Source organism: Trichogramma pretiosum, unplaced genomic scaffold, assembly GCF_000599845.2.
Source record: "Trichogramma pretiosum strain Unisexual culture from Peru unplaced genomic scaffold, Tpre_2.0 scaffold15, whole genome shotgun sequence".
NCBI lineage: Eukaryota > Metazoa > Arthropoda > Insecta > Hymenoptera > Trichogrammatidae > Trichogramma > Trichogramma pretiosum.
This window is the reverse complement of record NW_019641686.1, coordinates 1,363,466-1,389,058: the sequence shown is the minus strand read 5'-3', so window position 1 is coordinate 1,389,058 and position 25,593 is coordinate 1,363,466. Positions and strand designations below refer to the sequence as shown.

The following is a 25,593-nucleotide window of genomic DNA, read 5'->3' as shown; positions in this document are numbered from 1 at the left end:
ATCCGCTAGAAGCTGCACGATCAGTTTTTACCCATTAGTTTGTGTCTTGTAATCGACAAATTGCTTATATAATTAATGAACTTGAAGGATGAATGATTATCTCATACATTCATAATTGAGAGAAATGATCAAAGGCGTGTGATTTCTTTGGCAAAATTTTGCTTCATCATTTTATTATAAAAATTCTTTTAAAAAAAATAAAAATCTAGCTACTTAAGTATCTAGAAGACAATTTGTCTACTCCAACATCAATTCAACTAGATAATAATAGTCGCTTAAGCTACTGGAGCCACTGGCAAATGATCTCCTTCGGCGCGGAAACCGTTCTCGTCGGCGACGTAACGGACGAGGTAGGTGCGACCGTCGGCTGGGTCAACCCAGCTGTAGGATCCGGTGACGCGCATGGTGCCTTCCTCGTTGGCGCTGCGTGGGGCGATGAATTCGGCTTGCTCCTGGCGAGTCTGGCCGTCGCTCAGCTCGTAGCCGTAGTTGTATCCCTCGACGCCGATGTTGTTGTGGAGGTTCTCCTTGGTCACGATCACGTCTTGTTGGCGGTATTGGGGTGCAGCCATGGCCACGGCGAAGAGGGCGACGAAAAGTGCGACCTGCCGGATTAGAAATCAATCGGAGAATTAGTCACTGCTAATGATCGGCGCGAACGAGTCGAATAAACAAAGTAGTTTTGCCGACGTTTTGACGGCGCTAGGCGGAAGCAAACAAGTGTATACATTGTACGCATGGCCTGTGCGCAAATCAGCTTCGAATAGCGAGAGAAAAAAAGAACAAGTTAACGAGCAAAATTACTCGTATACACGCGAGATGTACACTTGTAGTATACTTGAAACTTCATGTACGGAGCGACGTTCAATTATTTAAAAAATGTTAAACGCTGTGTGCTCTGAGCTGTAAATAAGTATCATGGCTTAATAGACGGCATTTTACAATGAAAATATTTGCGCGCGAGCTTTTGTGCATACATTATACGAGAGATGACAAAGAATACACCGCACCGGATATTACTTAATCTTTAAATCAAAGTGTACAATACAAAAAGGACAAGGAGTAATACGCACTTTCAAAGTCAAAGAGGCGCTCGGTCAACTATGTGCCCGAAAAAAAAATGATACAGTGTTTGCGGAAGAAAAAGAGAACGAGAGAAAGAAAAAAGACAAAAGCCACTCGTGTCATGCTCGATGAAAGGAGAGCCGTAGAGTTACACAAGTTTTTTATTTCTTTTTTTTTTATATTTAAACAATTTTATACTCACGGTTTTCATTTTGGCGATTTTTGGAGTGTGTACGGAGAGGTGACACTAGAGAATTGGCTCGATATCTGCGAGAAAGCACCGATGAGCTGAATGTGTCGAATCTGGCAGAAGCCGCGCTTTTTATACTCTCGCAAAATTCGCAGGTGTCAAAAACGACCTCCCTACTCAGCGTTGCCAAAAAAGCGCAAGAAGATCATTTCGCGCGCGCGTACCTACTCTTCATTTAAGCTAAAAAAGGAAAAAAAATGAGGAAAAAAGCGGGAGTAGGCACTCATCATTCGGACGCTGTATAACTCTCACGCCTGCGGCATAATGTATAGCTACCGCGCGATACACATTATACAGCCAGACGCGATTATTTGCCTTGACCTTGGGGACAAATTGTACGCCTGTTACTCTCTCGCTGTCTCTGGAGAACAGTGCTGACTCCCGCGCGCCAGACTCTAATAAGACTTTTGGTAAATACTTAATTAGACTTTTTGAGAAATTAGTGTGCGAACAAATTTTGGTCGTTTGACCGGTTCCGCGCCAATTTCCTTTTATAATCTGATAGAAAATATTCGCTTCGAGCTCCTTTGCTATGATATAATGTTTCGTCGAAAAATTGGCGCATCATTAAGAAGATACTAAAGTAAAATTGAAAATTTTCATCGCAAATTTTGGGACATTTCCACTAAATTTTCTTCTAAAAAGCTCCTTAATTGTCTTTATTTTAGTTTTCTAAACACTTGGTAGCTTGGGTATCTACTAGCTGCGTCAGTCGTGCACAAGTTCATTGTAATACCTGTCCTCCCTGCATTTAGAGATTTTATCACGCGCGGCGCAATTACATTAATCGGCGCACGCGGAGCTAATTGAGAAAGTTGCACTTACTTAGAGAGGCAGAGAAATATCACGGCGCAACTGCACAACTCGGCAGCTCCAATTGAGTTGTCATTACAGTGTACAGTCATGACCTCCACATGGCTTTTCTCGACATCTTTTCCCTCATACATTATCGACGATGAAACATATGGAAAATTCATATTTCAAACGCAAATATAATCGAGGATGATCCGAAAGCTCGCGAAGTCGCCAATTTGACCTTTATCATAATTTATACTTCTTTTTTTATTCTGTTGCAAGAGAGCATAATATAACATTTCGTTTCGCAAGCACTACACGCTCTCTCTCTCTTTTGCGCGCGCGGCAGAAGTTTAATGTTAAATTACTCAATGTGACGCGCTCAAAAGAGATGCTCTTACGCAGAGGTTAAAGTTAAGGAATGCCTCATAATTTGCAGGCTTTTGCGCGAATCATTTTTTTCTCTCTCTTTCTTACTCTCTTTATGAATAGATGGTGTTCGAATTTTTCACATAAAATTTGTATCATAATACGCTGGCGCTCGACTTTATGCTCTTTCGTGATAATTACTTATTTATTCACATATATATTTAAACGAGCCTCTGGATCCTTTGTCGAGATAGATTTTTCATTTTTTTTAAATTTAACAATTCTTATGATTAATTCGCTCTCACACACTCTAGGTACGGATTTAGATATTTTCCATGTGAAAACCCGAATGACCTCGGTATATAGCAGCTAGGTATTAAGCTAGTCTGCGTCAATTAAAAAAGTTTAAACGAATTGAAATAATTCGATTTCGTTCTGGTCGAGGAATTTTAATAACTTTTTCTCGGCAAAAAAATTATATTTAATCGCCTGAACTTGAAATCCATCAATCAAAGAATCTTGGCCGTAATAGTCCGCATTTGTAATTTACTTGGTGCAATAATTGTAACATGGCATTCTGTGTAATTTAACCCTCGAGCCTAGGTGATCCCCTATTGTTTGGTTGAAAAGTGGACATTCTCAAAATTTGGAAATCCCAAAAGTATCTGTGGTCAATTCAAATATCAAAGCCATATATATTTATGAATTTATTGTAATCAACTTTGATTTAATACATAAAGGTTATATAGCCGCACGGTAGGTGTATAAAAAGAAGTCTAGGCTACTTTTCATACGCAAGGTGTCTCACTTCTTGAAAAAAATATAAATCGAAGCTATTTACTACTATTTTAAGCAGGAAGATTTTTTCATAGCTATAGTCTATTATAGATCGTCCTTTCGGCCTTGTCAACATTACCATCCGCGTTCATTGACATCGCGATGACTTTTTGGAAACGAGTTATTTTTTGCTCATGTATTCAAAAAAAAAAAAAAAAAAAAAAAGAAGAAGAAGTAATAATAGACTCAGAAAAATTGTAATGAATAAATTACACACTTTCTGTCGCTCCAAAGTATAACTTGAGGCCGCAATAATCATACAAGAATAAATACATGTTTGTTTGCCGCTGGACTGTAACAAACGTTGATAAATCGCTCGATGCGTCTCTTTGCAAATACGCTGCGAGACATTTTTAAAAATATCAAATACCCCAAACGCGCAACCTTCACAAATTCAACATTGCATGAAAGTTTTTTTTGGTAAAAAAAATCGGAACGTAGTTCACTTAAAGCATCGAAGCGAGATACGAGAGTAAAAGTATGTATTATACACACATGCACATATGATATCCGTTGAAACAATATACATCCTTTATAACCCGCAGAGATGATCATAAATAAATTGCTCGGTGAATTAAAAAACCTGTACCTTCCTCACATTTGTATAATCGAAGGAATCACCTGTTTAAATTGCACACACACATACATGCATATTATATGTGCCGCAATGATACTCGAACTTTCGAGGTCAATTTTTCATCTTCGGGCTTTTAAAGCCTCACCGATGGGTATCAGTTTATAAATGCACTCGAAAAGTTTACACCGCATATGAGCTGTGGACACGAGAGTAAAAATCGTCCACGTAACATATCTAGTGAACTATCATAATCTAGTTGTAACACACCATCAAATAATTCAAGTAATTCGATAAGTATCTTAGGCGTTCACACACGAATTAATAGCAAATTTTTTTCCGTAAATTTTTTCTGTTATGAAAGCGAAAAAAGTAGTATTACATAGCATAAATACGTTTTAAAATTCACAAATTCTCAATGAAATAAACATTACATAAAACATTATTTTTAACATCGCGGCCAATGCTCACGATGTACAGAGACTCTCGAGGAGCCGTGGTGACCGCTGTTCATCGCATCGAATGTATATATATAATTTTTTGATAACCGGTTTTCGGCTGATAGACCGTGCGCAAGAAATTATCGCAAAATTATGATTGCAGAATTATCAACAAAAAAGAAATGATTCTTGAGCGTAATTGCTCATAAAATCGCATTTTTCCGACACTTACTTTGATACTTTGACATAATATTTAATCGCGTGAAGAATGGCGCGCTCGAAGCGTGAGACATTACAAAAAAATCGGTAACCTCTGGGTAATAAAGGGCTGTATGAGTAATTTTTTTTGCAAACCACGTGCTCTGATATAATATTGCATGCATTAGCTGGGTAAATGTGCCTGATATTATACGTGAAAAATTGAGATTATTTTCGTAAGTACAAATTGTATGGTACACAATTTACACGCCTTGAAATATCAATTGGATAAAACTGATATTTCGTAAATGAGCCTGTTATGCTCCGTTTAAGCGAAAATCGATAATCATAATTGATTAATAGGATTTCTAAAAAAACTTTTACTCTCTCGAGAATGGCAATAAGAAGCTCGGATAGCTTTTGCCCTTACATAACAAGGCCTAGTCCAAGGCGTTACGTTGATTATCGTGCGTGATAATCAGTCGATCTAGTTATAGACCCTGATTATTTTATGTTATTTATGCTGACGAAGTATTGAGGGAGAGTTTTAAATTTTGCGAAATTAGTTTTACAAATAATTTGATGATATTTAATTGTATCTAACATAACAAACTATTTTACTATTTAGTTAAAAAATATGTTTTCGTATCAGAATTATGAATGGCTGATGATGTAACGTATCACGATGTGATTGATGAGTACGAATGTGTGCTATTATAAATTATGATGAAAATTTAAATAATATTTGCAATTTGAGTTTCACAACTAAAATATTTATTATGGATGAAAACTATTATCTTTTTCATCTTAGGCACCTTTAGATAAATCTTAGAGATGAAATTCATAATCAGGTTGAATTTACGTGATTTTACATAGAATTAGAGTACACGTGTGTGCATATTATTATCATTCAATTATGTTCCGCAGCCATGTAGAGATCGTTGACACGTTCTGTAAATACTTACTATGTCCATTTCTACCGCAGATTCCCACTTTATCTTTCTCATTTACTGCTTTAAGATTATCAGCCCATTATAACTTACTATCACACTCACTATCCTTTTTGTCGTAAACATTCAATTGTATAAAATAAATTATCAAACATTTATTTCATCATCAGTTTAAAGTACCAAAAATGTATTTTTTTTGTTAAATATGTTAAAGAATAGAATTATTGTCATTATTAAATGCTGCTTTAGCTATTATACTTCACATTCAATTTTTGATCAATAAAAATTGTATTACCTAAATAATCACGTTAAATCATTAGACTTTTTAAGTACTCGTTTGAATAGTGAAGTCTCATTATGTGTAAGCAATGTAGGGTATATTTTGCCGAAATAACGAGTCATTATTTTTTATGCAAATTGTCTATATAAAAAATATATTTCTTAAAAAAAGTACATCTAGTTTTCTAAAAACTATAATTTTTCGAAACACTTGGATGAAATTGGACTGAGAGCTGGGAGATTGCTCATAATTATTGTGGCAAGTGAGCGCCGGTGGGCTGGAAACCGTTCTCGTCAGCGACGTAGTTGACGGTGTAGCTCTGGCCGGTGGCTGGGTCGACATAGCTGAAGGAGCCGGTGACGCGGTAGAAACCTTCCTCGTCGGCGCTGCGTGGGGCGACGAATTCAGCTTGTTCTTGGCGTCCGTGTCCGTTGCTAAGCTCGAACGAGTATCCGTAGTTGCCGACACCGATGTTTTCGTGGTGGTTTTCCTTCACGACGACGGCGTCTTTGTCGCTTGGGTGGACATTGGATTGGTATTGGTTGTTCAATTGGGGTGCGGCCAAAGCCACGGCGAAGAGGGCGACGAATACTGCGACCTGTTGACACGACAAAAACAAAATTATTATTTCTCTATGTAACGCTGTGATGTTGTAATTTAAGATAATTGATGAAAAATTGATGATGCTTTCGGGGATTGGCACGTATAGTCGTACGACTGAAACGTCAACTCTTGACTATCTCGTGAATCATTGTACTTTATGGCTTATTTCACTTTTAATGCCCGTGCGATCCATTGCAAAAGCTGATTTTATTGCAATTTTATGGACTTAGCTATGCTTGAAAATCCGACCAAAATATAATGAGGTATTCCGTGGCTGTTTGTCTAGGAGATACTTCGCCCATGAATGAGAGGCGCGTAAATTCATTAAAAACTATGTGAATTGTATGGATGTAATTGAGATGTTATGCACGATACTTGTCTAGATTTACTACCTTGTAGTTTTCCGTATTATTATTGAAAGTTTAAGCTCAGAGATATTCGTATAGAAAATAAAAAATCGTCACAAAATTAAAAGGAATTTTTCCACGATTTACTTAGGATATTAATAATCAACTGGTAAAAAGCAATTGTCTGGTGAGTGAAGAACTTTTGCGACGATTATGAAAGAATTTTATATGATATTTATTTTAGTTTTGCGCAATGATCGAATTTTTTTGGCAAGCGCATTCGACGAGCTCGTGATGCACCTGTTCACCTTCGTTTTTTTTTTGTACTTTTTACTTGATGATCCAGAGTATTTGGAATACGCATCGAAGGTTGCATGAAATTTGCGTAGTGACGGTGAGTAAAAAATTACGCGCTTTTATTTTGTTCAATAAAAAACAAGACTTCCAATTGTAAAGTAGCAACGAAAACTTTGCTTAGGTATAGATTGATATGAATGATAGGTATGGATTCATAAAACAAGTGTGACTACTAGAGTTTATTCAGATATTCTTAAGAAATTTGATCAAACTCTCCAGATTCTATTTTTTAAATAATTTAAAGGAAATCGAAAATTATAACAAATAAGAATAGTATTAAATGTGTCCGACATATAATGATAATATATTTTTTAGCATTCAGATTTAAAAAAGAATAATAGAATAAATGCACTGTTTAAAAATTGGATTAAATTAGTTTAATTTTAGTCCGCACAAATCAAAGTGCCTCGAATACAATATAACTATCAGCGGGTTACCAGTTAATAAAAAAATTGAATCGTATAGTTTAAAAAAACACTTTGTTATTACGCACCGATTTCATGGTGGAGAAGGTTGTTGGAGATTTCCTTGGTAACTCAAGAGAACTAGATGATACACAAGCAAGCTTGCTACTGATTTACTCGGTGAATTCACGGTCCTTTTATACTGCAAAAATCTCGATATATCCTCAAATTTTTGCTCATCTTCCCCCCACTAGGTATAGGTGTCCGTGAGAATCTGTCGAAAAAGTATAAAAAAAATAAAACGTTAAAATCCAATGTCTTTTAATTTAACTTTTACATATTCAAGCGCTCGTGCAGAATTCCGATAAAGCGAATATATGGTTCTTGATGATGAAATTCACGAAGATGTATCGGGTTGTTCATGTTACAATACAAGTTTTGGAAATAAAATATCTTGAACCTAGGACATTATACACTATAGCAAATACCCTTCACAACTTTTTTTTCTATTTTTTATAAGTTCAATGAGTTTTAAATGAATTAAATGTAATATTCTAAGATTAACTTATATAAATTTAAAAAATTGTTTTCATTAAAAAAAATATAAAATCACCAAAATCGGTTCAAATAATTATTAATTGATACATAAAATATGTTTATAACTACCATAAAAGGGTAATTAAATTGATGTTTTCAATAGATTTTTCTGTTCCACCAAAAAATTATTTGTTCGTCGGTAAAGCTTCTATTTCACATCATGACAAGTATTTTTGTCTTGTGCCTTATGCAGTGGAAAATAAAAAATAATTATTGTTTCTTTATATTTATATAAACATCAGTAGTCTTAGCTTTTGTAGTCTGGCGATCGATAACTTTTTAGGGCCATAATATCACTTTTCAATGTGTGTAAATGCAAATAATACGATCATCTTGAATAAAAATGTAGCAACCTAAGACTTGATGGTACAAAAATTAAGTTGACCTGGCTTTATTGATTGGGCGTAAAATATGCCTACGAGTTGTCCAAGCGAAGATGTTTATTTCTGAATATATTATAAAAAGTAAATCTTATATCAACCGTGTGATTTTTATTTATTCTACAGACAGTGGGCATACTCCGACCAACGTACGTTTAAACTTTTGACTTGAAGATTTTATTCCAAAACCTTGAAGAGAAGGTATCGTAATCTCGATCGATGTTTTTTTCAGCGAGGTTACGATTAAATTCAAGATTTTTCAGAAAAAAAGAATTTTTCGAACATTCAACTTAATTTTATATTTTATATTTATATATTTTATATTATACAAGTTAATATTTAAAACTGTGAATGAGGTATGAAAACTAGTTTTAGTGACTTCTACTAGAAACAAAAATTAATTTATATTTTTTAATGTCCATACTGCATTACTATGGCCCGAGAACAAAAAATATATGCCGTAGTAATAAAATATCCAAAAGGTGCCTAATAAAACCATCTAAGCAGTATTAATCATATATTACATAAAACTATTTTATGTATAATATTTGGCCTATGGTATTATAAATTGTCATAAATGAAAGATACTAAACAATTAAAAATTACTTGTTTTAAAATAAAAATTAGCTTAGTTGACGAAATCTTTACCCCTTTCAGCTGATTGCATTTTTGGATGAATTGTAAGGATGTGTAAATAGAGCAAATATACGAGTGAAAGTATATGACTGGAGATAAAAGAATTTTAGTATATTAAAATGATACTCGATGAATGCTCGACTATATGAAGTGAATTAATCTACTTCTCAAGGACTCAACTTATATGAACTCATAAAGAATTTAGAAGTGTAAAAATTATCTCTTATAATATAATTGGCTAACTGAAACTAAAAAGTTTTTCGCTAACACATCAGAAAAATTTACTATGAATACTAGAGCAAAAAGAAAAACACAATTTAAAGCACTTTTTATAGTAATTTGAAAAAACTAAATTTTCTTAAATATTTAAATTGTCTTGTCAATTATAAAACTGTAAAAACTTGGACTTTAAGAAAAATGTTACAAGATTTATTCATAGTTCAATAAAATTAACGACTTCGATCCAATTTTCACTAAATAATTATTGGGAGTACACTTTCCTGCCATTAGAGGTTGATTGATTAATACTACGACTAATAGTGTATTTCAAGGTCTCGTTTTACTCAATAAGCGGTGACAATTGTAAAAGGATTCCATAAAAAATTTCTCGTAAAATTGCACTGAGCCCTTGTGATATCTTTATCCAAAGATTTATCCATTACCCGAGAATGATTCATCTTGAAAATAATCTAAAAGATTAGAATTGAAATTTTATACATGATATCGCTATAAATTTCTAATGCATGAATCAGACATAAAATGATAGTAGTTTTTTGGTATTTGATAGTGACCCAAGTGATCACTCGTTGATCATATAAAAAACACTAATATTAACTCAGAGTAAAAAACATGATTTTTGAGAATTTTCCGAAGAATGTGTTGATTTATTCGTACTAAAGATTTTCCTACCGTTAAAATAATCATACAATTTTTTGATTATTAGCAAGTTTAAAAATCAATAGTTGAATTTTATTGTTCTGTTTATACTGACGGAGAAAATAGAACAGAAAAAGTGAGTTTGTGACGATTTCTGTCCATTGTCCGATAAAAATTAATATTTACGATTTAATACTATATGAATACGTTTTTTCTCACGAATCTCCTATTCTAAAATTTTAATCATCTTCTGTTCAATTTAATTATCCATATGATACATCAATTAAAAATATAATTCTAATGATAACTCGATGAAACTATTATGTAAAGTTAAGCTTTGTGAAACAGTACATATCGCAACTAAATAAATTTTCTAATATAATTGATAATCAGTCAGTGAGTGTCAAAATTGAGTATTATTAACTCGAGCATAGATTCGGTAATCAATCGTATACATCGATTGATGCAAAATTCACTAGTCGTTCTAAAAAGGTGACATCTCTATAACGACAATTAAGTTGTCATTTTTCAACGAGAACATTATAATACAAGAGTTTTTGTAGGTCGAGTTGTTGCGGGGCATTCGGTCAGCTACGTGTAGGCGAATTTTTATTTGAAGTAAATTTTAACACTCTCGCACTTGTTAAAGTTTTTATCGCATACAAGCCGAAAATTATTCAACAAGTGGTAATGAGGTATTCACGTGCTCGCGACCCATGGCACACACACACACATACATTATGAGCGCGCAGCATCTCAATCAATCGAAAAGAAAGCAGCAGCAGTTTCTTTGCGTAATGAATGATGCCTTGCGCTCGCGTCTTTATAAACCAATTTTATCTGACGTAAGTCGGTACAATACAGATACGCTTGCAATGAACAAAAAAATGATTTCTAATACACAATGAGTACGTAGGAAGAAGAAGAAGCAGCTCGGATGGATGGATGCCTGTGGCGAGCTCGCACATAAAGCGTTAAATCATTATTATATGATTAGCGAAAAATAATATGACTGCTCATACGGGCGATAAGAATCTTGATTATCAACAAAAAAGTTGATTGGGCCCTATTGCGACAAATGCGACGATGAGTCGGCTTGACTATTTTATGAATGCACACATTGTTGTATCGAAAATATTCGCTGACACCCCATGGATGAACGATATTTGTAGATTCTTTATTTACTTTAACAGTTTTTGTAAGTCAGCATCGAGTAGCGTGCGAAATTATGAATAAAAATTTCACAATCTTAAGAATAGTTCATTCAGTTATGTCGCTTACGAAATACTATATCGTTCGGTTAAACAATCGAAGTTAATTAAAAGGTCGTTGCTTTCTGAAACGATACCACGAGACGCATAGAATATGCGCAAATTTTTTGGCATATAAAACTTGATGATCGGTTACCGAGAAATTAATTTGAAAATAGAGGATCGCCAAATATAGCGACGATCGTAACTTCAAACGGTACGGAAAGTAACATAGAAATTAGCATTACGGAAAAGTTTCGCAATCTAACAAAATGAAATGCCAAATAATTTTCAAAGCCATCTGATAGTATTTTGTCGTACAAGACGATATTGAAAAAAGTTGTTTGACCGGCACGTGTTACCCAGCTGTCTGCGCGCTGCAAATTTTGTATACGATTTTATTTTATATACGATGCCCATATATTTCCGAGCTAATTAAAAATGAATGCCAATAGCAGCGAACACGTGCCAAAGTTAAAGTAAGACGCAGTGGATACATTAACGCAAGACAAAAGAAAAGTTTCGAGATAATGAGCGCGATCATACCTGCACTCAATTTTTTCATACCCTATTGATCGATTTATGTGTAGTTTATAGAAGATTATCTCAATCGATGTTAAAGATATTAAGTATCTGCGAATACATTGAAAAAAAAAAGAAACGTCAAGCAAAAAATGTTCTATCGCGTTCGCCGATCGCTTACAATGTATCATTCGCTTTGTTTCACATTGTCGTCGTCCTCTTGTTTTTCTATTAATCGATCAACGATCGCTGTACTTTATGTGTACTGTATATCGGCATGGGATTTGAACGATGGGGATTTTTTTGTGTCGCGCGATTTTTTTTATAGCTGCTCGCGCGCGCGCGCGAGATGCCAGTTGCGAAGAGAGAGGCCCATTATACAATCCGTTCGAAAGATCGATCGAGGATTAAAAGATGTGCCTTGTAATTTAATTCGGTCTACTATACAATACAATTATACACTTCAGCACTGATGAAACGGCTGAAAGTTTTAGCATTTCTTTTCTCTCCTCCGACGACCTTGACAAATTAAATCAAGGTATTCAGTTGTAGTTCTATGCTCGAGTGTGCATCGTAATAAAGAAGAAAAATGTATTTAATTATTTTCAATTTCTTTCTGAGTTTATTTTTAAAATGTCTCGTGGGTTAATTAAGGCAAAGGAATTTTCGTGCGATGATAATAAAATGAAGTTTGTAGGCTTGCGTAATTTTCGATTAAAAGATGGAATTAAAAAAAGGAGAACTTTATGTGTCACTTGGAGATGAATGTAGCTTTAACTTGTAAACTCAATAACAACAATCAATAATACATATGCAATACGTTGCTGTTTTTTTTTTTAAATAAAACTCAAAAAATTGTGTATTTACGAGGATACCTTAATGATTTTTTAAACGTAGGTACATTTCGTCGAGTTTCAGAGCGAGGCGTTCGACGTCTCGCGCGCGATCGTATATTTAATCTTGCAACGGTTACGCGCACACGTAATAAAATAAGTACTGCATAGTATATACAGTCACCCGCGCGCGCGGAAAGATGATCGATGCATCGCAGCTCGCGCCTCTCTTTTACCTCAGCGCTGTATATGTACATATGGCACGTACTTTAATAAAACATACATAAACGTGTAATGAGGCATGGGACGAGAGATGTAGCATGTACGTCGGCAAAATCTCACCTTCATGCGGTGCGGCTTATTTCGCAACGAGTATATGAGCCCTGATTTTTCGTTTTACCCTTGCGAATTGCAAGCGATTTATTGGATTGGGCGCATCTTGTGAAATTTTTTACAATTTTCTTTATCGCTCGCAATGACTGATTCGAATATAAAAAATCATTACGGGCAGATAATTATCTTTGGGATGCACGATTGGATTGACTTTTTGTCGCGTCTTGTTCGCGGCTGATGTGCATATTTTTTAATCATCAGCTGTAAATGAGTAAAGTGACCAATAAGCAAATAAACAAAATCCATAAATCTCAGCCTTTTAGGTTGGTATAAATAAAATAACTTGTATTGCACTCCTTACGAAGGTTTTCATTTTCAAAAATGACCGCACGATGCACGGTGTAAATAAATTCTTACGGCAAGCCCATCAGTTAATTTATTTTTAGCGTACACGATTAATACTGGTCTTGAAAAAAAATACGCATCGCATCGCGAGCGAATTATTTTCTAAAAAAGAATAAGTAAAAAAACTTCTCGGAACGTATTAACGAATATATTTCCGCCCGAGGCATACGCGCGACAGCGACGACGGTGGTGGCGACGAGCGACGACCAACAAGGCTTGCTTTTATCTGGCTACGCTCGAAATGGATCCTTGAAAGTGTCGAGAGATCGTGGCACGGCGTTATTGTCGAGTACCTGATTCTTACCATCGCGCGGCCTGTGTAAGTTTTGACCACGAACGACTTTATTCGATATTACGCGGCTTAAAGTGCACCGCCACGGTACGAATGGATGCAAATAAATTAACTTTAAAAATGTATTTAAGGACGAGATGCGTCTTGATAAAATGCACATAACGATACTTTGCTAATCAATCAATACTCCAAGGTATTTTTGTTTAAAAAATAACCCTAAATAAATACTGTAATTGGATACATGGCTATCTCGAAGTCGCAAATTAATTTCAAAGACCATGCCTATTTGAATATAGAAAAATTGTAAAGTTACGCGCTCCGAAATTTAATAGATAATGATTGATCTTGGATTACCGCAGTAAATTAGATCACTTTTTAAATAGACTGTGAAATCAGCCCTTCTATACGGATGCACGATTTTTGAAAAGGTCAACCGCAGTTGCGTTTACACTTTTAAATTCGTAATTGAAGTACACGTCGATACACTGCGAATAAGGCGACGAAACAGTGAGAATGACGCTTGACTGCAGATGTTGTACTCGGCTTGCAAGTACACGAATAGGTACATAATCTCGATAGACGATTAATTGTATACATGTCTCTCGCGATCGCCATTCACAGTAAGTCTTGACTCGAGTATTATGATGTTGGTTTAGGCTAATACTAGCCTATTACAAGTGCTTATGTAGACTCTGCCCGACCATTATTTAAAGTTCAAAATTCTCTGTGAAAGATCGATAGATGTTACGTGCATAAGTACTTGTCAATTTATAGGATCACAATCAGTTCCGCACAATGAGAGGCAAATGATGGATCGATTATTATCCGGAGTGCAATTTTCCTGCTTATAAATGCAACAAGATTTTGATCGATGCTCGTACTCAACACCGCTGAATGTAATGCAGGCAAATCAATGAATCAATGAATAAATTAAGTAATTTTTTAACTTTTACAACTTTTTATTTAATTTTTATGACATTTTTTAAAAATGTTGGGTTGACTTCTTAGTTGACTACTCGAATGCCTCTAAGTTTTCAATCTATTTTTCTATAAGAATTTGAGGAAATGGGCACATTGTCTTTTAACTTGTTTTTCGAGTTCTTACAGGAAAGTGCATTAAGATGATTGAAGAACTTATCGTTCAAACTTTGGAATAGTAATTCACTTTTTTTCTTCCTTTAAATCAAAAGACGTTTCATATACAATTTCAAGAGTAGGGAAAAAATCTAATCGAGTCGAAATTTTATCTAAAAAAGAGAATTTTTTGGTAATAAAAATCATTGATATATTTGAATAATTCCTTATAATGCCGTAATGTACACTAACGACGTTTTTATTTTATTTTTTGCCGGAGGGAACGTCTTGACCGTACGTGACACTAGTGAGTTATACGTACTTATATGCACGAGTACGAATGCTGCGCAAAGACTAGTTCGTAGATGCGATAATCCTCTCTCTTTCTACGCGGTGAAAGCCATCGCATGATGCACCGTACGCCCTCGACTGTTTTTTTTCTGCATAGCTTATAAGTACCTTGGGCGGTATGCACACTTATGAACAAGACTTTTTCTCAATAGCTGCGACCCGATCGTGATCGGATTAAATGGCTAAAGAATTAAAAGACACATTGTATGTATTGTAGCTCTCATTGTCTAATTCCAATTTATAAGCTCCTCGTTCTCGCACACAGGAGCGCACCTGTGTAATTAAGATCTTCGCGAGCATCGGAACGAGCTGCTACGACATTTGTAACGGCATCGTTTGCTCTCTGAATTGTTTAAAGATGCTAAGTTTCAAAACCGACGCCTTTTTTATCTATGTTTTTATTGCTATAGGTAAACAGAATATTTTGAATTTGGCTATTAAAAATTATGACTGCTCAGATAAATTTACTATAATTCATCGTCGAAACGAAATTCATCCAAGTAAGACTGGGCAGGAGCATTGATGCAGCTATTTCATACAGTCAATTGCAGATGATTTCATTATTTGTCTAACACATAGTCGGACACTGTAATAATCTGCAAGCTGTTACAAAATGGGAATAAAAATGAATGAATAAATAAAAAGGCAAGGTTCGTCGTCGTATCGAAAATGCATTAGAAAGCTCTCGACGAATGTGTAAAAGCGATCTTCGCGCAGGCCGGTCAAAGTGTCATATATTGCGCGAATGCACTGCAGCAGCGCGCGTTAAATTTATTTACAAGTTGATGCAATACACGTGCAGTGGGTATTTTTGATTTGTCAGAATTATGCTGCGGGCTTTTTTTATTATTATTAAAGAAAAATTGCATGACGAAATATCAAACGCGTGTGTATGCTTGTCATTCGAGGATTCGACTCGTTTTAATGATTCTGAGTAATGTAGAAAAACGTTCAAAGGATGACAATTTTTCATCTTTTGAATCACTGTGGCTTGAATATTAAAATTTTAATTTGTATACATTTAATCATACTGGATATTGTTTTAATCGATTGAAAAAGGGTGTTATGTACATTAGTTCAATCTGATTAAATTTCTTCGATGTGTTTGCTGAATCGATTTTAAACCACTAGCACTATACTCTAATGCACAAATAAAAGTGTCATTCAGAAATACTAATAATCTAAATATTCTCAGAGTGAGCATTCCGTGGTGTTGAACAATTTTGTTACCATAAATAATGTTCATATTGATGATTCTGGAAGCTTTGCATGCGAATAATATCACGCATATCCGCGTAAAAGTCGGCGACTCGACGCTCATCGTGCGCACATGTGAGAGGCAGCGGGCTCACAGCACGGCGGCACGTCATATCGTGCATGCTCGAAGCATCTTTAAATGGCAAGGTCATTCCGCAAGGATTGCATCACCTGTGCGCGCGCCACCAGTCAAGACCCATACCTACATAGCACCTATCGCAAATTTAACGAAAATAATCTTCAAATTTTAAAACTCCAGAGTAGAAAAAACCATGGGATTACCGAAGATCGTCGTTTGACAGTTTTTTTATTATGGAAAAATAAAGTGACACTAGCTAAAAAAATTCTAAATCCTTTTGCGCGCTAAATAGGCAATGCTTCCGCCCAATGCCATCGATTGTATAATATGAAGTCTCGATCTACAAACATTCCTGTGTTAAAAATAGCTTAGGTTATTCATTCTCGCGTTAAAATTTCGATTTCAATCTTTTAAATATTCTTCCTTGAAGTATCCAAAGTTTTTCAAATACCCAATTAACAAGACGTAACTTCATGTAGCATTGATTATCGATTCCATTACTTTTGATTTAAAAATTGATTTGAACAAATTTTTCATCAAACTTTTGACAACAATGATCTTCTTATACTTTTTTTTCGTGAATATACCGTATTTGCATTCATCAAACAATTCATAAAACTATTATGTAAAAGAAGAATTTGATTTTATGTACTCCTCGATTATGCAAACGAAATATACTCTCAAAACGTGTTGGCATTCGCGCAAACTTGCATTTTATACATGCAGATGCTTTTAGGGTCTTTAGGATTGGGAAATCATCGGGTCTTGTGTTATTGATTTTTCACAACTTAAATTTGCCACGGACAATCGAGTTACTTTCGAGCTTTGATTTAAATTAAGAAAAAGTAATGATAAAATGCACGATTGACCAAGATGAAATTCCAAGAGAAGAAAAAAAATCGGCGCGACGGAGCGTCTCGCATTAACGAGCGGAAATCACACCTACAATTGATCTCATGCCTTTTTGACGAACAAAACATATTGAGTAATGTCAATTTTTCGGTGCGACATAGTAATTATCGCGCAACGGAACAACACTATAAGTAGATCGCAATAATAAAGCTGCTACTGGGTCTGCTTCCGGGCACGGGCTACGAATACAATGGGATGAGACGCCTACGCGGGCGCGCTCAAATCTTTTAATAAATATTCAAAATTAAACAAGCGCTAAATATTCAGCGGATATTATAATCACGAAATATTCGAAAAAGCCACGGTATAAGCTTTCCGATCGACGTTTCACTTGCATACATGTATAATAATTCGAAAGGAAATTGCGACGCGCCTGGGCACACGTGTAGTCGGCAACGCAGCCTACATTACACATGACGTAGCTTGCTTACAAGTGATAGCGCATACAAGTGGTAGTGCTGTGTAAACTCCAAACATCTCACGGTATCATCCTCGATTATTTGATCTTTCTCGCGTAACATCTTTACGGCGCATTGACAAGCGCTGCAAATTCAGCCGAACGTACTGTACAGAGGCAAGATTCTGGCGCGCGACTTTTCTTTCGGCGCAAAACTAGATGCTACATGCGTATGCGATTATACATACACTTAATCACGATCTTTGAGCTTTTACATAATGTTAGATTAATTTTCAAGCGTACACTTGGCTCCCAAACATACACATAATAAGTCTTGTCATAATCGAACATTACGCGAGTCTCGTTCGTCACTCTATCGCGTCATACGTAGTATGTGCGTGCCGTCCTTTAGGCTATAGACCGACTATTCGTGTACGAGACCATCGACGAAAAATATTCTCCGCGGCTCGTTGAGACACATCCCGCCTGGGGGGATATATTTTATATATGCATACACTCATACATGTGTGTGTATTACGCGTTAATGTGCATGCACGACGACTTTGCCAATCGGCCAATAATGCACGTTATATGATTTACGAATAATTTTATGCATGCGTAAATAAAATCTGATTATTATTTTTTTTTCTCGAAAATTGAATGTTTAAGGCCTAAATGCGAGATTATCACTCTGTAAATCAACTATAATCGTAGCTTTATCATTCCATTTTTCGTGTCGTAGATTATTCGATATTTGTAAAATCAGGCATTTTACTATATCAAAATAAGATTGCATGAAATATTGATTTGGTTTTATTAATTTGTTTCAATAATTATAAATTACTTCTCGGAACTCCTCTTGTTTGATGAATAGTTACTTGTTTTCTGACTTGATTGTGAGTAATAGCGCAAAAAATATCATTTTTATAGTGCGAATTGCTTCAAAACATCCTTGCGCACGTTTGAACAAATAGGCTTGTTATACTTAACAACGATCAGCTTCGCGCAGATATTGGAAAATATTATATAAAAAGAAAAATAATAATCTCGAAGCTCGAACGAATGCAAAATTCAAACGATCGGCAATTATTTCGAGGCGAAGATGATCACCTTCGAAAAACTCTGTATGCTACAATGGAAAATCATCATTAATATCAGAGAGTCAGCTTCGTCGGCGTTTGCGCAACACTCGAGCATCGACGCTAATTGCATCCCTTTTATCAGCCGTACGTCGAAAGAAGACGAAGAAGCCGAAGAGAAAAAAGCCGCAAGGTGAATTAGAATATTTTTCGAATTAATCTATTCCGCATAGGTCGAATCATCTTCGTATCATCGTCTCGTCACTCACACAGTAGGACACAATGACGAACGAATAATAATCATCCGTCTCAATAAGGCAAAAAAAGCGTATTTTTCAATTTTTAACACCGTAATTTACGTATTACCGGCTAAACGAAATTGGTTAGCATAGACATTACAAAGGCAAACCGCAAAGAGAGAGAGAGAGAGAGGGAGAGATGGAAAAAAGGTCAATAGAGCTCACCCGGTATAAACAACAATATGTATCCCACATGCAAATCATCTGTGGCACGCGAGCGCGGCCTAATGGTGCAATTAAACATCGCCGACCCCGAGCAAGGCCTGCATATACACACGTAAAATCAGCGCTAAAATGATTCGTCTGTATAATGCAGTGTAGAATATAGAAGCGTGCGGCTTCGCGATTGTCGTTCGACCGATCCTCCGAGTCTTTTCTCTCTCTTTAGCTAACATCTCGAGCTACGTGAGCATACGTACTTACGCTGCAGGGGCGAGTCTTGTGTACAGGCAAGACTATTGCGCTTCTTACGCTGTCGTTCCAAAGTCTATGTGCTGCATGCATATAATATCTAAGCGGCGGCATCATGGTGGGGCTTCGAACGCGTCTTCTAACATAGGTGACTTATGGGCTTTGGGTATTTTATGCATGCACTTCTTGAGACTATATAAAGCCAAGTGCATCGGCGCATCCTTGCTCAAATCGGCGTGTCGTTTTTATAGCTCATAGACATTGTATTTATACATACGCAGTGCCACGATTAGGATTTTACTGTACTTACTTTTTTAATCTACGCCAAAATGAATATTACGACGGTGGGTGAAAATAAAAAAAAATTTTCAAGTACTTATCTGCGTGATTAGTATTGCGCAATAATAGTTCGAATGAAATTTTAGGTCCACATTTATTATGCGCGCAGTGAAAGTGTAATTGAAAGATAAAGTGTCGAGTTTTGAGTTTAGCCGTTACTACTTTTTAGTGCGAGTTGTCATTTACGCTTGTTCTTGTAGCTACTTTAACAATCATTTAGATGTACTATTGTGTTTTCATGTGCTGTGCCTATGATACTACTTTTATCAATTATTGCACCCTCATAGCAGCTTATGAATTATTTTATTTTGGGAAGCAAACCCTGACTTGAATTATTAATTGCCGATAAAGTTTGCACTGGTTGTTTTTACATTTCGACTCGAGAAGTGAAATTATGCTAATAAAGTCTGTAACGATGTAATTTAAATTACTTTCTATAACGAGATGAAATCAGAAGTAATTATCGTTTATGTAACAGCATGTTTTGGATTAAACGGAACAATGTTGAAAATAATTCAATCAATCTTCGATAATTGATTATGTTTTGCGTAGCATATACATTTACTTTTGTTCTAATCTTACTGCGGTATTTTATGAGGATACATTTGAATCGGACGATGTTTCGCACGTGTCCTGATACACGGAAGAATTTTAAAATTAGGAAATTTTTAGTTTTATTTACCCAGCTTCTATTTCGAATGTAAATGGCTTTTTCAACTCGTGCAAAACTTTTCATTTTCTCTTGTTGTTTTTATCTTTTTTTCTCAAAAAAAAATCAATCCAAACGCTTGATAGTCGAGCAAATGTGTCATGCTTTTCTTTCCTCTATATTAATCTCCTTCCAGAGATTTCTATATCGAAAGATTATGTATTATTCAGAAGTTTGTCCCGAGAACCGCTTTGATAAAAAACTGAACAGAAAAGAAATTAGGCGAAAGGATGAAATCATCCGTTTGCCGATCTATTGAATAACTTGATTTAAAAATAGATTTATAAAACAAAATTGATCCTTCCGATCTATTTTTGTTCTTGCGAAAAGTGCAACGCAATCAATCATGGAATTTGTAATAAAATCAACGCGTTCGAGTCTAAATTCTTTCTTTGTTTTTTTAACTGTGAATATGTTATTCATAATGCAATTGACTAATCGCCACAAAAAGTAGTTCTGCAGCTAAGTCAGTATGGAATATGTTGATGCTGTCGAATAAAATATTTATTCGTTATTCGCTTTGTAGCGCTTTGTAAATTGCGTTACTTTGTAACGGTTCATTAAACGACTGTCACGACTCGTGACAATTTTCTAAGTCGCGAGTGCAAAGGGCCCCGAATAGCTGCGACATAGTCAGCTCGCGTCTCCGAGATGCATCTGAGCTCTTAATTAAGCTAGCACGATCGCTAAACTCGAGTCATTAAATTACATGTCTCGTAATCTAGCCACGATAGAATTACCAAGCTCATAATTTGGGAACGAATTCCAAAAGAAATCAAAAGCCATAGCTGCGGCCTAGTGTCAGAAATAAAGTAAGGTGTATATGGCGTTTATGTACGAAAAGTAGGGCCGAGTATTATATAGGGCCTCGCGTGCGCATCGCGTACAACTGTAACACACAAAGTGTAACGGCGCGTCTTTGAGTGCAATGCAATGTAGCAGCGTCTATAAACTCGTGGCTTCTTGTTCGCGAAATCGTTACTAGCACTCGTAATCGCTATTGTATATGTATTGCAAATAGCAGCCGATTTTCGCGTCGAATCGTATTCGCGCTTACGTAAAATCGCACCGAACGCGTCTTCCCAATGTATTCGCGCGTGACGTTTTGAGAGGAGAAAGCCAAAGTTCATCCAGCAATCATTACGGCACGTACGCTGTATAGCTCCTATCAAAAGTACCCCGCGTGATACAAGCAAATATATATCTTTGTCTCTGTTTAAATGCCAAAAGTCAGTACGAACCGTTGCAGGTGTTTTTGTTGAGCGTCGCGACGTTGCTGCTGCTGCAGCATTCGTGCAGGGCCGCGCCTCAGGCAGCCGGCAACAACCCCTACGCCGGAATCACGATAGTCAAGCAGGAGGAGAACAACAACATCGGCGTGGACGGCTACCACTACAGCTACGAGCAGAGCGACGGCCATCGCAAGGAGGAGACGGCGGTCATCGTGAACCAGGGCACCGAGGACGAGGCCCTCGAGGTCACCGGCAGCTTCCAGTACCAGACGCCCGACGGCAAGACCTACCGAGTCGATTACAAGGCCGACAAGGACGGCTTCCATCCCACGATTACGCTCGTTTAGCGACTCCTTTTGCACGGCTTTCTTCTTTTTTCTTTTCTTTTATTAATCTATTCAGTTGTTCAGTTTTACCTATTGTTAGCCGCATACCGAGAGTAGACGCGTGAGCGAAAGGGCTGAGTAAGAATACGGTTTCATCCACAAATTTTTCAACTCTGAACAACAAAATAAAAACGTTCACGTACTTTTTACAAAATAAAAAACATGAAATAGAAAAAGAATTAGGTCAAAAACATTTTTAACCACTTCGAACAACAAAGCAGTTTGTCGTTGTATATGCTTACTACATGAATTATTTATGATGGCTCCTATATTGTAAAATACTGCAACAAAATTCAAGTTTGTCGAATTATCAAAAATTATGTATGTATATAGTTCAATTAATTATTCGGTCTATGATGTTATTGCTGTAGTAATCGTCAAAACTTATGCCAGATATTCCTTTGTATAATAATATCTTAACACATGAAAAATATTTTGTCAACATATTATTTTATCATTTTATTGAATAAAAATTACGAATTAATATGTTTTTAATCATAACTTAAATTGCATGAATAACCCTTTTCTCTTGTTTAGCTACTAAAACCATATTTCTCTGAAGATGTTTTAGTTAATATATATTTTCCTGTAGTTTTATTTGTTGAGTCTCGTCACTTCACGTCTTCATGTCATTATATGCCCCAACAGAAGAGTATGCACAACTTGGGCAGCTTGATAAGTTGCGACCAGTGACATTTGAGGAAATTTTAACTTAGTAACTTAGTTTAAAGTATTTACTCAGTCTTATGAAATGGATTTGTTGCTTTGATAAAATAATTATATTATATGTTAAAATAAATAATTAATTTTTTTTCGTGTCACGGCTGAATTGTAATTTAATTAATTAATTAATGTTATAAAAAAATAGAAATAACGCTCGGGCACCAACTACGAAATAACGGAGTGAATGTTAAAAGAACATCTTTAATTAGTATTATAAAAATGATAATTTTAGGAAAAACTTTTTTAGTTTGCATCGATCAACCATTGAGTTTTGAACTTTATACCAAAAAATATTCTAGTCGTTCTAATTTTCTGACGCGAAACTTCTTCTAGGGTCTCCAGATTTAAACAGTTTACAATTTTGAACACCCATGTGGATGCCGAATTGGCGCTTCACTGCATCTTTTGCCGTCTTCTTTTTTGATTACAACAAGGTAAAAGACACATGGCATTCAATATTCGTTTAGTTTTTATTTAAATGTTATTATCTTTTTTCAATAATTGTTACTTACATTGTATGTGAAACTGTAAATTTTCCAACTTTAATTGAATATTAATTTTTTTTCAGTGTTAACAACTACTACAATTTTAAAAATGTCTGACGTTGAGACGTAAGTACTAATCTTGACTACTCGTGTTTATATTTTTTTTCATAGACAGTAGAATGCGCCGAAAGTTCTATGATGATTCAAAAATTTGTTGTCAACAAAATACAACAATTTCATGTTACATTTATTTCCAATAATCAAATTAATTGTGCAATCAGTTATTTACTAAAAAAATATAACCTAAAATTGCAATAATTAAATGCTTGTAGTATTATTATTATATTATGTGAATGACAACTATAATATCATTTTCTAGCGATGATGTGCCCTCGGCAGTTGGTGGCCCTATGGATGTGAACACAGCACTCCAAGAAGTCCTTAAAACAGCCCTCATCCACGATGGAGTTGTACGAGGCCTTCATGAGACCACAAAAGTATTAGACAAGTACGTTAAAAATTCTGCAATCAATAAAATCTATTAATTTTATGATATTATCATTCTTCTATACTTTATTTTCATTTTACTTATAATAATTTCATCAATAGGCGACAGGCTGTTCTTTGCATTCTTGCTGAGAACTGTGAAGAAGCTGACTACAAAAAAGTGATCTCAGCTTTGTGCAATGAACATCAAATACCTCTTATCAAAGTAGACAATAACAAAAAGCTTGGCGAATGGGCTGGCTTATGCAAGGTTGATAAAGACGGTAAAGCTAGGAAAGTTGTTGGATGCTCCTGCGTAGTCATTAAGGTACAATTCTTTTTAATCAAATTTTTTTTATTTAATTGGTTTTTTATTTAAGAATTTCAACAAGCATAAAAACTTGATTATGATGATATTTGGGCTCCCTCTACTGAGATGAACCCAAAAAATTTTAATTTTTTGCTGAAAATAGCCATTTCTGACACAGTCTTGATTTTATGTAGTGTTTATTGAAATTATGAATTGATATTTAATAGAACTTTTTTTTAGGACTTTGGTGAAGATACTCCAGCTAAAGATGTTCTTATGGACTACCTTAAACAAAGTGCTGTTCATTAAGTTTAAAACTTTTTTTAGGACTTCTGTGAAGATACTCCAGCTAAAGATGTTCTTATGGACTACCTTAAGCACAGTGCTGTTCATTAAGTTAAGTTTAATAAAAAAACTATAAACAAAAACTTTCATCAGAGTACTTTCATTACGACATGCGTAAGAAAAATAAAATATTTTCCAAATAATGCATGAATAATAAGTTTTATGATTTTATGATTTTTACTGCTGAAATTGCATGTGCAGCCTAGTTTAAACAAAAACTTTTCTTTTTGTAATTATAAGCAATATCTTGCAAATAAGCATTCTCTAACTTCAATTATGTTTAATTTACTAAAATTATTAGCATTGCCAAAGATTTGAGCCAAACATTGTAAGTTTTCATAGCTGTTTAAAGTAAAGTTTTGGTTCTGTGGTCTGATAAATGTTTCAATATTTTGTTACCTTTTTTCTGATAGAACTACTGATTCAAATACTGTTTTTTTCATTTAAATACATGAAAAACTTCTGAGAATATTAATTGAGACACTTAAGAAATAAAATATAAAGTTTTAAAGCTTTGCATGTTACAAAGAATAGAGATATTATATTATATTAGAGAAAATAAAAGTAACAAATCATACTACGTTAATTTACATAGAAATAAATATCAATCCTATAATCAAAATCAAAAAAAGGTCATTTACAATGACTAAAATGATTAGTAAATATGTAAGTCCACTGATAATTTCTTACAATATTTTTTGATTTGCTTATAAAAGATTTATTAAATAATTTCAAAAATAATCGAATTAATTGTTACTTGAAAGGTATCAATCGCTAAAATGAATATATAATATCTTAATATTTTAGTACATATTTTTCACTTACTGCTCAAACAGTACATATCTGTTTTCTCATTTTAAAAACTTCTTAGCGTCACTAAGACTCATTCTTGTTATTGTATCATATTTTAGATCTAACCCATTTATATTCGTTTCTCAAATTAATAAGCATTTCATATGTATACTTATTTCTCGACACTTTTTTCATAATGTAGAGAGTTTGAATGCAGACATCTGTAGTTACTATTAGCTAAAAAAATCGTTGTTTTAATTTTAACCCGAACCGTATTATCAGTGCGCGCCGGTATTATTCGAGAAGTATCGCGTGGTACAGATGTAGCATCGTC

General features: G+C 35.0%; 4 protein-coding genes across 4 annotated transcripts; 2 read left to right on the top strand and 2 right to left on the bottom strand.

Annotated features, from left to right (window-relative positions):
* Positions 1 to 275: 275 nt before the first annotated feature.
* LOC106649917 (larval cuticle protein 8-like) lies at positions 276 to 1,339 on the bottom strand. Its single transcript, XM_014367646.1, has 2 exons — positions 1,268 to 1,339; positions 276 to 605 (listed from the first exon to the last, which is right to left on the bottom strand). Exons 1-2 carry the CDS (start codon positions 1,274 to 1,276, stop codon positions 276 to 278), a joined length of 339 nt encoding a protein of 112 aa, XP_014223132.1. The 5' UTR covers positions 1,277 to 1,339.
* A 4,669-nt stretch (positions 1,340 to 6,008) lies between these two features.
* On the bottom strand, positions 6,009 to 17,787 carry LOC106649918 (endocuticle structural glycoprotein SgAbd-5-like). Its single transcript, XM_014367647.1, has 2 exons — positions 17,749 to 17,787; positions 6,009 to 6,356 (listed from the first exon to the last, which is right to left on the bottom strand). Exons 1-2 carry the CDS (start codon positions 17,785 to 17,787, stop codon positions 6,009 to 6,011), a joined length of 387 nt encoding a protein of 128 aa, XP_014223133.1.
* A 1,904-nt stretch (positions 17,788 to 19,691) lies between these two features.
* On the top strand, positions 19,692 to 22,562 carry LOC106650059 (endocuticle structural protein SgAbd-6-like). The gene is made up of 2 exons (XM_014367840.2): positions 19,692 to 19,796; positions 21,750 to 22,562. The coding sequence occupies exons 1-2, from the start codon at positions 19,782 to 19,784 to the stop codon at positions 22,077 to 22,079; spliced, it is 345 nt and encodes a 114-aa protein (XP_014223326.1). The 5' UTR covers positions 19,692 to 19,781; the 3' UTR covers positions 22,080 to 22,562.
* Positions 22,563 to 23,409: 847 nt separating this feature from the next.
* On the top strand, positions 23,410 to 24,550 carry LOC106650043 (40S ribosomal protein S12-like). Its single transcript, XM_014367823.2, has 4 exons — positions 23,410 to 23,452; positions 23,706 to 23,834; positions 23,936 to 24,140; positions 24,363 to 24,550. The coding sequence occupies exons 1-4, from the start codon at positions 23,436 to 23,438 to the stop codon at positions 24,429 to 24,431; spliced, it is 420 nt and encodes a 139-aa protein (XP_014223309.1). The 5' UTR covers positions 23,410 to 23,435; the 3' UTR covers positions 24,432 to 24,550.
* The last annotated feature ends 1,043 nt before the right edge of the window (positions 24,551 to 25,593 follow it).

Bases quoted from the DNA above. Each gene is read 5' to 3' on its own strand.
- LOC106649918 (XM_014367647.1), bottom strand. From the start codon at position 17,787: ATGTTACGCGAGAAAGATCAAATAATCGAGGATGATACC. The intron at 6,357-17,748 runs GTGAGATGTTTG...TCGTGTCAACAG, and splicing joins AAATAATCGAGGATGATACC to GTCGCAGTATTCGTCGCCCT.
- LOC106650043 (XM_014367823.2), top strand. The intron at 23,835-23,935 runs GTACGTTAAAAA...TTTCATCAATAG, and splicing joins ACCACAAAAGTATTAGACAA to GCGACAGGCTGTTCTTTGCA. The intron at 24,141-24,362 runs GTACAATTCTTT...ACTTTTTTTTAG, and splicing joins GCTCCTGCGTAGTCATTAAG to GACTTTGGTGAAGATACTCC.